Below are 12,557 nucleotides of genomic sequence, written 5' to 3'. Positions count from 1 at the left end.
AGGCAGGTGAAAGGAAATGAAAGGATCTTCATTTCCACACCCTGGGCAAACAAGGACCCTGTCAAATTTTCAGCATAGATAGCCCAGGTGAACTTGGCCTGGCATCTGTCTCAATTTCTGAAACTTTTCAAAATGCTTGTTATTATATGGGAATCTTGGATGACAAGCTGTAGGTCATGTGCAAGCTGAAGACATGAATGTGTATGTTATTTAACTGTTTCTTGCATATCCAACCTGTTTGTGCTTATTTGTGTTGGTTTGTTAGATTCTTCTCCTCTGAGTGCCTGCTGCTTTGTTTCTGATGTATCTGGGAAATAAAACCAGTACTGTGAAGAAGAAAAGTAATTTCCTAAAAGGCTTATCATCAGTGACAGTTGGCAAAGGTGTGTATCATTAGATACTGTCAATCTCAAAAATTTCTTGTAGCACTACTCGTTTGTACCATATAAGGCAGGGAATCAAACATATAGGCAAAAAAGCCGGTTTAGAGACTACAAAAAAAGAGTTCTATTTATTGTAAGGGCCACCAGCATCATATAAAAAAATAATGCTGCTTCTATAGTTACAAAGAAATAAAGAATATGAAAACAATAAAAAAAGAATATAAATAATAGAAATTTATATGAAATATATAATAGTAAACAAAGTGTAGGGAGATAATGGTTTTTCACATGGTATCTACTAACTGTTATCACTGGTAATGAAAAAAATACCTGTACTCTGTACTTAGGAAGAAATTTTTCCTATCCTGTGTCTAGCAATTACTGAAAGATGCAAGAAGGTGAGAATCTTCTTTTCAAGGCCATAACAATCTGGTAAAAGCTTGGGTGGCAGTTAAATTTCTTTGCTCTTGAGAGCCAAATAACACTACTGGAAGCTTAATAACACATTTTGAACTGTGAGTTTGCTACTGGAAAAGAAAAATTATTATTCTTTGCATAGAAAAGTTCACAGCTGTGTTTTCTGAGATTGGTTTGTCCACTTCTGAAAATATTTTGCTTTCTCTGATTTTTGCTCCAGCCTCTTGTACTGAGGAGACTGAACAGTTGAGTTTAAGTAATTTTTCAGAGAATTGGCTGGTTTAATTGAGATTGTATAGTAAAATGTATCAGATTTGATACAGAAATATTTCTATAAATTACCAATGTATTTTGGCCTTTTTTATCTTGTATCTTTTCACTTGAAACCTCCAAGTGCTGTGGTTGTGAGCATCTTGTTTGTCCAGGAGTCTTGGATTCTTTACAAGGTTACACTGCTAAATTCTTCTGGTATTTGAGGGATGGAGGAAACACTGTGGTGTGTATATTTGTGCTGGAGAAAGGAGGGGAGACCAATGCATCTTGACACCAAGTACTGTACCGGCATATTATTTTTTTTTCTGCTAAAGATGATTAATATTAATTATTCTTTGATTTGTTTTATTTTTGTACTTGTAGTCTGTCAGCTTTTTAGGAGGGGTCACACATGCAAAGATATCCTGATTACATGAAGACCTACTCTTTGGTGTTTCTCTCAAGACCAACAGCCCCTTTTAGGCTGAAATGCCTTCAGTTTAGGTAGTGCCTGTGAACAGTTTCTCTTCTGAGCATTTCGACAGAAACTTGGCAACCAGCATTTGATAGGACAAAAAAAGGAAAGCAAGTCAAGCATCACTTCCCATTAGGAAGTAAACCATTGTTTGATGGGATGAAGCACAAGATTCCCAGAAGTCATACTACAGATAGAGTAAATCTGCACACAGGGTTATTTTGAAAGTTTGACACTCAATTGAAAAATATACCTGCTCTTTTTATAATTTTATAAACTAATCCTGAAGTGCAGTAACCCCTCTGCACAGCATGGCTGCCTCAGTGCTCCCTGCTGAGAGCCAAACCACTGTGGCCAGGGTGAGCAGCAGCTGCAGCCACAGCGCAGGACCTGAGCTCCTGGGCTGTGCAGTGAGGACTGCATGCCCTGGAAAGGGTTTGCAAGACCAGGGAAGGAGCTGATGGTCTGGCAATGAAGCACACTCTAAGGAGAATAAGAGTTCAGAACATCTGGGAATGTTCCTACAGCTGTTGGTACCAATACTTACTATTAGACCATGGTTTTGGTCATAGAGAGTCAGAACTAACACAAGTCTAGTCCTTTTTCTTCATGTTTTTTCATAGTGTTCCTATTCAAGACCTATTTTGATGAGCAACTGAAACAAACATCCCCTGTGCACAGGTACAAACAGCAAGTTGTTTGTAGCATTGGTGTTCTTGCTGCAGTCAGTTCTCCAGATCTATTCCATACTACTCTGCCTATATATTAGACTTAGTTGATGAAAAATGTAGAAGGCCTGTGGGCAGCTTGCAGCAAGAGTTCAAGTGGTGGTGGGATTAAAGTACTGAACTAGGCCCTGGTTAGTGGTGGTCTCACTTCTGCCCAGTGGCTGTTTAAACATGGCCAGGCTTCAGTGTGAGAGCAGGGGAAGGGCACAGGATCCAGCTGTGCACTGTGCAGCTGGGTAAGGAAAAATAGCAGAGCTGCAGCCTGGGACATGCCACTGCAGGAGCTGCTGCATTATGGTCAAGCATATCTGCCTCTAGTGAAAGTGCTGCCAAAGTATTGCTTTTATAAATTCACCAAGCTCTGAAGGGATACCACTGAGTTCAGAAGGGAGGGCAGGTTTGCAGCTTTAAAAATTTTCAGTAGGAATGGGGTAAAAATAACGGCTGTGCCTAAGAGAATAATGGGGACCAAAACATTGGGAAGAAGTGCTCTCAAGATGCAGAACTTTATGTGGGAATGATAACTGACTTTAGCACACAAATTGTTCTTTGATTATTGTTTTGCTTTAAATACTACAGAAAAATAGCATTCAAATGGGAAGAGCATATAAAAATCAAGTAAGTAAATTTCAGAATTAAGTGGCAGCTGTTGTAGGCCTAGAAAATTGTTAGAAAAACTTTCAGCTGAAGGCAGAATGACTGTAAAGTGCAACAAATACCAAAACTGAACATGTTTTATTCATATTTGTAGATGACTGTACACATAACCCAGCAGGAAATAAGCATTGCCAGCATGTCTGATGGGTAGGACAGGTCTGTGTGTGGCACAGAGGACGGCCAGTGGGAATTGAAACAAAGGAATCCACCCTTACTCTCAGCCCTCTTGTTCTGATCCACTTATCTGTCATGTCCTGCAATAGAGACATTTCAAGCATTAAAGGTAACCCTCATCCTACTGAACTTTGTAGGCGTGTTTGCTGGGAATTATGTTCCAGTGTCTTTGAGGGGTTGGACCTGAGCCTTGCAGATGGAAGTATAAAAACAAGACAAGCAAATAGCATAATTAGCTAATGTTTCAATACGCTGAACTCTAATTTAACTGTCTCCAAACATTTGATTTTGATTTATTTAATGCAGGTATCTATCTGCCAATTCAAGTAACTCCAGTTGCATATTAAGGATCTAGTCTTCCTCTAAGTTCTTTGCCAATGATGGAGCTGTAACTGTGCTAATTTGTGCACCAGGAAATCCAAAACGTTGTGCTGCTGTTCCCCATCCCACCCACTCCTTCCTGCTAGCCCTCATTGCTTCTGCCTTCTAGACTGCAAAAAGGCCACTGGAGTCCTTTAATGCTAGTCCTAATAGAAAACTCTTGGTTTGAGCTTGGTGTTTTCTCCTAAAATAACTTAATTCATTTCTCAGGGATGGGAAACGGGCAAAAGTCCCACTCCTCTCTTTTTTCCTGTCTGACATCCAAGGAGAAAGGCTTACACAGTGCTCTTGGAGAAACAGGTGAACAAAACTGTTGGGAGTGAATGTAATAGAAAAGTCCAGGAGTATCCCAGAAACAGGTTCAGGAGGCAGTGACTGGGGAGTTGGAAGGGAAACCTTGTTTTCAAAATTGTAATTTCAAGCTCCTTGTGGACAATGGCTGAGAATGTTGTGATTGCCTTTGAATGGGTATTCTCATGACTAGGATTCACTAAAAGCCAAATCACCCAGGATCGGGAAGTGTTAAAAGATGACTTTCTACCATTGCCAGTGCAAAATCTGTAAGTATAGAGATCCAGGTTTGGGGACAAAAGCTGTAGAGCAAAAGGAACCTCTGCTGTGGAGATTAAGAACACATTTCAAGGCACCCTTTCTGCTGAAGGGGAGGGGGCCTGCCTTTCCTCCCGGGACAGCAGCACACAGGACCCCAAGGAGCAGAGGCTTCACATTAAGGCATAACACTTCTCATGGTTACAGTGCTTTAGATTACACGAGAAGGTGCTGGAGTAAAGGAAAAGGAGATTAATTCAGGCTGTCAAAATATGTTCTGTGTGTCAGGTGAGGTATGAACAAGATTGCTATCCTAAAGGTGAAATCTTTTCCCCACTCTTTACGTGGTTGAGTGAAATAAAACTCAACAAGACCAACACAAAAACCCAACCACCAACCCTATAACCAAAGTCACAGCCTTAGCTTTTTTGCTTAAGTAACACAATGAAAAGTTATCTTACGCTCCCAATGACTTCACATCACATAGTCACTCTTAATCAAGCTCTTATTTGCCTAGTCTAAGCAATGCATTCACTTAATACTTAACAAGTTTGTGAACTGTTCCCAAAGCTCAGTTTTGCCAGTGTTAAAAGCTTATAACACTGCTCATGACAATGTGCTTCTGCACTCAGTGTTTAAGATTTTTTTAAGAGTCCTAAACTGAAATGCTTCTCCACACATCTGTGCACATCTCTTCTAAAAAAAAAAAGTTTATAAAGCCACCATAATGGCACCAAGTTGACTGGGGGTCAGCTGGACTGACTGCTGGTCCTGGTGCAACCTGAATATGAGCCAAGCAATGTGCCCATGACACAAATAACCTTAGTGGGCTACATGGACCTACTGCAGGGAGTCCAGTGAAGGGTCAAAGATGATAAAGGTATAAAGAAAAGGAGATAACTGCAGCATCTCTCCTGTGAGAAAAAGCTGAACTGGAACTGTTCCACCTGGAGAGGATAAGGCTTGGGGGGGGATCTCATCATCAAGAAGTACCTAAAGGGAGGGTGGAAGGAGAAGGGAGCCAGGCCCTTGTCAGTGGGCACTGAAAGGACCAGAAGCAAGAGGCACAAATTGGAACAAAGGAGGTGTTATATGAACATCAGGAAATGCTCTGTTACTGTGAGGGTAACCAAACACTGGCACAGGTTGCCCAGAGAGGTTGTGGAGTCTCCCTTCCTTGGAAATAGTCAAAAGCCATTGGGACAATCAGCTCTAGTTAACCCTGCTTCAGCTGGGCCCCTTCCACCCTCAACCAACCTGTGCAAGTAGAATGAAGCCTCTTCAACACAAGGCAGAGTCCTGCTTCTTGTCATCTTAGCTCCTGCCACCTCAACCCAGTGGGACACCCTGGTAGTCCTAAATGGATATCCACAGACAGCAACTAATCTCAGAACTTAGCCTACAGCCTGTCAAAGTTTTTTTTTGCTACTGAAGAAAGAACAAGACAACCACCAGTGAAAGGGAAAAGGAGAGTAAGCCTGACTGTTAGAAATGTCACCTGACATTTCTAAGAGAACAGAAAATTAGTTATTACAGATAATGATTTTTTCCAAACCTGTCCTAAAATGGCTTATAGGACCTTAAAGTCATTTCTCTCTCCTCAATTCAGTGACTAGGAGAGAGGTTTCCTCTCAGCTCTCTTCATACCTTTCCCCAGCTGTCACCTTATTTGTCTTTTCAGCACTGGGCAGCTCTCAGGTCACTGTGCAAGAGCTTTGCCCTCTGTCTGCAGGAGAGATGGTTCTGCACAGTCCCTCAGCAGAGGCCTTTCCCTTCAGGGGGAAGAGGTCACAGCAGCACTAAACCAAATGCTGGCCTTAAATACTTTTCTTTCAAGCTCCCAGAGAAACCATCCATATATTTACAGGAAGTTTTATGCAGGGTAGAAAAACTGTAACCATGATAAAGAAGTAATTTGTGGATGCCAGCCATCACCAGCTACTGTCAGGGTTACTGAGGTCACAGAGACAGGAAAGCATCTCAGCTATTACAGGAATTAAATAAATGTGGTACAAATTTTTGTTAAAGAAAGGCAGTCACAAATCCAGTGCCTGCAGCAGGCTTGCAGCAATGCTCTGAATGAACAGGAATAAGAATGGAGGTCCTTGGAGCCATACTTGACCATTACTATCACCACAGCCAACACCTGAATTGAAAGAAAGGAAAAAAAAAAATTCCACAAAACCCTGTATTGAAAAATCCACAAAAATCAGCAATTCAATTACCAAGATTTAGGTTAACATAAAAGGCTTTTTGAGGACATAAATATTCTCTCCTTCTTGTGCAGCCCATTAACAGCCCAGCTCTGCTAAACCAAAAAGGGCTAATACAACAAACTACTGTAAAGCAATAGCACTAGGACTGCTCGTATGCTTCTGATTCCATTACCAGTTACTACAGACAACAGCTTACAGGAAGATCTTACAAAATTCAAATTGATTCATCTCTGCATCAGAAGCTTCTAGGAATAACAGATAAAAACATGATTTATTACACTGTACAAAACTGGATTCAAAACAAGGAAGTGCAGAATATGGTACATGATTTATTTTTTCTGTACATTACATATTGTTAAGTTTCACTGACAAATCCAAAACTTCCATAATTTTTCCTTTACCTGCTTAAGCCAAGCAATTTATTTTGTTCTCCAGAACAAAAGAGCTTCCTGGAGAATTTATCATCTGACAGATTAACTTGGCAGAAGGTTCTCCAGCTCAGACTGACTTTCAGTGTTTCCCATGGCTTGTCAGGTTAGAACCCCAGATGGCAGCATAGTGTTCTGCCACTGTACCAGTCTAGGAACAAGCAACTCCATCCTCATTAAATTTCAATAGTCTTCTTCTTAGAAGATGAATTAACGCAGTTGCACTTGTAGACTTTCCAAACAGTATAAATGAAGGCTGTAGCTACCATCAGAAAGATTTCCAGTAGCCCCAGATTGGTCTCACAAGTTCTGCAAGATGTGCTAAGATAGGTTAAATGTTTAATAAAGTCCTTAAGAAAAATAAATATTTTTGCATAACGTATTTACAAAAATTGGTTGATTTCCTTCATTCATATAGGTTCAACAGCAGATATAACCACAGCTATATTTTACTCACTAGCTCATAACAATTAATGCCACCTTCTTAAGAGTCTAAGAGAATATTGGCCTATTCTTTATAATAGTGCAAATTATATGGAGGTGTTTTGAAAACCATGGCTTATAGAAAGAAGGATTAACAAAAATACCCCTCCTTTGGTCCCTGAAAGAGTAGTTTAATTCTTCCATGAAATTTTCAAAACTCCCCTACATAATTTTATCCAACTATTAAGGCGTCAAAAGCATGGATTTGAAGTTGAGATTAAAGTGGTCTTTCTTGGACTTGAAAAAAAAGTCCACTGGAGATTTCCAGACAAAGAAATTTTCTTAATGTTTCTCCTTTCCTCCTCTCTATTCTGCACAAAAGCAATATGTCAAATGAACCTCTCTGATAATCTCACCCATATATTTTTTAAACTACAGTAAAACATTACACTTAAATATATTGCACAAAAAGCGTAACACATCCTGCCTGACTCTTCACAAAAATGGCCACAAACACAGGAGAACAGCTACTGGACATCTCAAAATTTGAAGAGATCAATGAAATGCTGAGGAGATACTGGCATGAGACAGGTGTTTGGATCACTGGCTGTGCAGGGGTGTCCTGTATCCTGAAAAATGAAGGAGAAAAATAAGTAAGTTCTCTTTCCATATTCAGTTCCCTTCACCCCATTTTTAGGAAAAAAACCTAAAAACAACAACAACAAAAAACCAAACCCAAGAACAATTGTCTCCTACCAAAACCAGAACCTGAGTTGGAGCCCTTGAAACAGTATCATCTTCCTCATCCATTATTTTTTGATAAGCATAACAAAAAGGGAAAAAGCCTCCTGCTATGTTGAACCTAAATTATCTGTTTAATCAAAACCTGAAGTCATCTATTGCTTTGGGGAAAATTAATCCCTTGCTTTGAAAATGATGGGCAGCAGTTACCTCCTCAAAAAACCTGAACCGTGTGTTTGAATTCCCAGTCTTAAAAGCCTTCCTACCTTGCTACATTTTCCCCAATCTTTCTTTTGTCTTTCACTCCTACCTTTTCCCAAAGGGAAATGAAAGCACTGCTTTAAAACAGAAGTTGGCACCTAGGCAAGGTAGGAATAGAGAAGTTAGACAAGGTGGAAAGGCTTTGTCATGACAAATTGACTAAGCCTGCAGTGCTTTCTTTCCTCTTACAGAAATTTGACCTCAGCAGAACTGTCTAACTATTTAAAATTCAAATTCCTCTTTGAAATAAGAAGTTCTTTTTTACATCTTATTAAAACCCCCTAAATGAGGGAAATGCAGAGGTGTAATGACTAGAAGGTCCCAGGCAGTTCAATGGAGAAGTTAAACAACTTGTCAATGTTGCTGTAAGGCTCAGAAGTGTCCTCACCAGACTTTAAGGAGTTGCTGTCCCTTTCCCACCAATGTTGGTAAATGCACCATGTAAGGCAAGAAAACTAGATAAATACATGACAAATAGATCACAGACTACTATGGTCTTCATTGCTTTTGTTTCCATAGGGAATGAAATTACATGCAATTCAGTTAATAGAAGGAAAGAATCTCTAAGTGTTTTTTTTTTTTTTTCACTGTCACATTCCCACCCAGCAACCAAGTGCACCAGGTGAAACACATTCAAAATACTGCACAGCTTTTCCAGTGAATATTATTATTGATAGATTTATTATCTGTGTTTTTCTATTAAGTCTATGGAGGGCTACAAGGTGGTATCACCTCATCATCCTCCCACTCTTTTTAATAATTGCTTTAACATCACCTGAGAAACTGTTGTTAGACTCATGACACAGAGGGAAAGACAAACACACACATTTAAAAAAAAAAAAAAAAAAAAAAAAAAAGAGACACAGGTAGAACTGCCTATTGGGGGAATCTGCAGATGAGAAAGAACAGATGACCAAGACCAAAATCAGAAGTGTTAAACTTAACACCTCCATCTTGAGATGACATCTGCAAGGAAGAGCTGCACCACACCTGAAAACAAAGGCAGTTGCTAATGGACTATTATCTTTTCTATCCATTGCTATGTCAATGTCTTGTCATTACTTTACTAGTTTCCAGGAAAAAAAACCACCATCGGAATTATAATTCTGGAAAACAAGGTAGAGTTTATCCTCTTTTAGCACTTATTTGTACTCTTGAATATTTTAGACTGAGTTTGTAACATGCTGCCTTCTCTGCATGTCATTATAAAAACACTTTGGGAAGTTCTACCCAGTTGGGAATTACAGGTGCAATAAAAATTTCAGAGATCAGTTATTGGTGTTTTTAGTTATTGAAAACACCATAAAATTTTACAGTGAAAAAAGTGATGAGGACTTAAACGAAGAATCACAACTTCCTTGCAATTATGAATATTCCTCCTTTCAAGAGAAACACATTTTCATTGGAATTACATTTAATAAAGTGTTAAAATAATTTGATCTCAATGTTTCAAAGCTAAAGCACACTTCTTTCAAAGTAAGAAGAGAATTCCCCAGGAGAAGTATTTACTGGCAAATGTAGTTGTTTTCCCCAAAATTCAGCACAGCTACACATTAAGAAGCTCTGTGTAAGTATTTTCACCATTGCTTCATTCAGAAGGCAATAATATAATTGCTTCCCTTGACTATCTCAATTCACATGCAGCCAGTTTTGGGGAATTTTCTTTTCAGAGAAATTCTCCATGAAAGTAAATACAACTATAGCATTCCAAGTGCAATAAAATCAATTTTAGTACCTTTGTATGAAAGTTATCTGAGGTACATGTTATTCTTCAGATTTAAGTACTGAATTAAAAACATCAGGGAATGCAGAAAACAGTTTATAATAACCCTGAGTGCAGAGAAACCTATTTCTTAGCAAAATCTGTCTGATTTCACTGACACCTATGATCATGAGAAACTGAATTATGGCTCCTAGTTTAAATGGCATTCAGAGGAAACACGGCAATAATAAAAGACAAAATGATGAAAAGCTGAGATGTGAAGTCATCACTACCTTTATCCAAAAGGGAACAAGAAACAAACTATTCATGCTGCTAAACTGATGTGCAGAAACAAAAATCAAAACGAAGAGCGTCAGACGATTAGAAAGGAACACATTATTCACTTTGACATTAGGGAACAGTCAGCAATGAAAACAGATGAGACACAGGAAATACCTGGAGTAACAAAGCAAGGTGGTAGTCCTTTGAGATCGTGAAGAAGGAAGCAGGAAGGAGAGCCATAAAGTAAAAGAAGCAGAGTTAAGGTTTGTTTAAGCAAAGGTTCATAAGCCATTTAGAAAAAGTCTTTTATTCATGTGACGAATCACAGGCAGCTTTGTGAGAACCAAAATCAGCACAAGTCACAAGAAGACTAAAACCAAGTGTTATATGATTACACTGTTTTCATAAAGCCCTGGAAACTGAAAGAAGAAAAGGTATTTCAACTTCTGTGGCCATGAGATAACTGAAAAGTTCTAAGTAAGCAAATAGGAAAAATAAAAGAAAATAAAAGAATGTGCCACAATTGCAATGGTGCCTAGCAGAACAGAAGAAATAGTATACATGAAAGAACCCACAGAGGCATCACACAATAATTAGTCATTACTTTTGCACTACTGAAATTACATGTTTTTTCAGTTTCATCGTGGACAAATCCTTTAGCAACAAGTCACTTTGAAAACAGACATTCAATATGAAAATTTTCTTATGTCTCCCTCCTAACACAGAGGGGTACAAAAGTCACTGTACTTCCCACAAAAATCTTAAGAGACTCCTACGTGCTATATATAGATTTTAGGCAAGTACAGGAATACAAATGCCTCTTCCTGAAAAAGTCCTAAAGACTTGTTACAAACCCACTGTGATTATTGTAGCATACTGAAAAAGTGAAAAGTGAAAAGTAACTTCCCTACTTCAACAGTTCAACAGGTAATTCAATTCAGTGGCCATCCGTCCCTTCTTTCACCAGGCCTTCTTCAAAAATAACACAAAACAGAGAGCTCCAAGAATTCCCTGTGTGTAGCCTCTCACATTGTCAGCAATTACATTACATTATCAATTTCATAAATTGCTGAAAATTCTTCTCATCACTAGCTAGGCCTGTGCTTTTTGGGCTATTTTAGACCCTTTTGGCTAACTCTCAGCACACTTACTCAAAACTACATTTTACTTGCATCAAGAATGTCCCTTAGTGTAAATAAATTCCATAAGTAGTCTCATGCTTATGGCACCACTTCTCTGTCTCCAAAAACAATTTATGGAGAGCAGTCCCATTCCTTGTTAGCTTTAACACAGCTGAATTAAGAGAAATTATTCATTCCTAGTCTTCTTCAGGCCCTGCTCAATTTAGCATATTTTTCCTCTGCAACTATTTCAATGTTTTGCTTTGTTCTTTAATGAAGGAAGAAAACTAAAAATAGATGCCTTATGAAGAAGTCTTCAGTTCTGCCCGAAGTTCTTCTCAACAACCTTGGAAATAAAATTTGCCTAACTTCTGAATTATACCATTAAAAGAAGAAACTAAATTTTTACATATTATCAGCTATCTGAAGAATACAGTGCTTCCATTTGTTTCAAGATTCAAGCACTTGCTACTTTTCCTCTGTAAAGTAACTGGGATTTTCTTTTAAAGTTTGGATTTGTTAGTAGTATTTTTGTGGGGTTTTTGCTTTGTTATTTTGGATATTTCTTGCTACGCATTACAGATATCATTGTATGTGAAGCACTCATATGTATATTTAATTTAACAATCTTTCTAATTAAGTATGATACTGAAGCTTGAATAAATTGTCAAAGCTTGCAAAAAGTTCTGATTAAGGAATATTTTAACCTAGCACAGAATTTATCTAGAATTAATAAAGAACTTCCTGTCCCTTTGCTCCTCACCCCTGCTTTACTCCTCACCTCTCTTTAGCAAGCTTGAGAAAGGATATAGACACTAGAGTCTGGGGGGGGGGGGGAAAAAACCCACCATTTTTTCCCCCATACAACTGAGTGACCAGAACTACTTGACCCACATTGCCCTGTAAAAAGAGGGACAGTATTTCAGATGAACAGTTAACTTGTGCCTGCCAATAAGAGTTCCAACTATGCATAAATCAATTCGTTTAACAATCTATTTCAGCCTGATCATCATTTATTTTAAGACAGAGACAAGGCTTAGATGCCAAGACTAGAGAAGGAATACTGCAATGTAGACTCACAGAATGATCAGGCTGGGAAGCACCTGAGGAGGCTTCTAGCCCAACTCCTGCTCAAAGCAGAGTAAGCTGTGAGATCAGACCAGGCTGCTCTGAGCTTTATCCAGACAGTTCCTGATCACATCCAAGGATGGAAAGTGAATCAGCTCTATGGTCAAACTGCTCCTTTGCTTGGGTGTCATGGCAGGTTCTTATGTCCCCCTGAAGCAGTCTTCTCCAGCCACTCCTCACAGGGCAAGCCCTCCTGCCTCCCTGACAAGATGACCCTCACCTGAACTTCACCCAGTTTA

General features: G+C 38.9%; 2 protein-coding genes across 3 annotated transcripts in view; one reads left to right on the top strand and one right to left on the bottom strand.

Moving 5' to 3' along the window:
- TDRP (testis development related protein) overlaps nucleotides 1-12,557 on the top strand; it is a 55,775-nt gene that overhangs the window by 28,250 nt on the left and 14,968 nt on the right. The gene's annotated exons all lie outside the window — the stretch shown is intronic.
- FBXO25 (F-box protein 25) overlaps nucleotides 6,542-12,557 on the bottom strand; it is a 30,620-nt gene continuing 24,604 nt past the window's right edge. Inside the window, exons 10-11 of one of the 2 annotated variants that reach the window (XM_056486737.1) lie at nucleotides 10,244-10,270; nucleotides 6,542-7,712 (exon numbers count right to left, since the gene is read on the bottom strand). In XM_056486737.1, coding sequence (XP_056342712.1) covers nucleotides 7,623-7,712; nucleotides 10,244-10,270 — 117 coding nt within the window. In that variant the 3' untranslated portion in view covers nucleotides 6,542-7,622. The remainder of the gene's footprint in view (nucleotides 7,713-10,243; nucleotides 10,271-12,557) is intronic. The other variant, XM_056486738.1, reaches the window with a different exon arrangement.

Source organism: Oenanthe melanoleuca, chromosome 3 (assembly GCF_029582105.1).
Source record: "Oenanthe melanoleuca isolate GR-GAL-2019-014 chromosome 3, OMel1.0, whole genome shotgun sequence".
Lineage (NCBI taxonomy): Eukaryota > Metazoa > Chordata > Aves > Passeriformes > Muscicapidae > Oenanthe > Oenanthe melanoleuca.
Note: the sequence above shows the minus strand (reverse complement) of the source record. Positions and strands in the feature narration are given on the sequence as shown.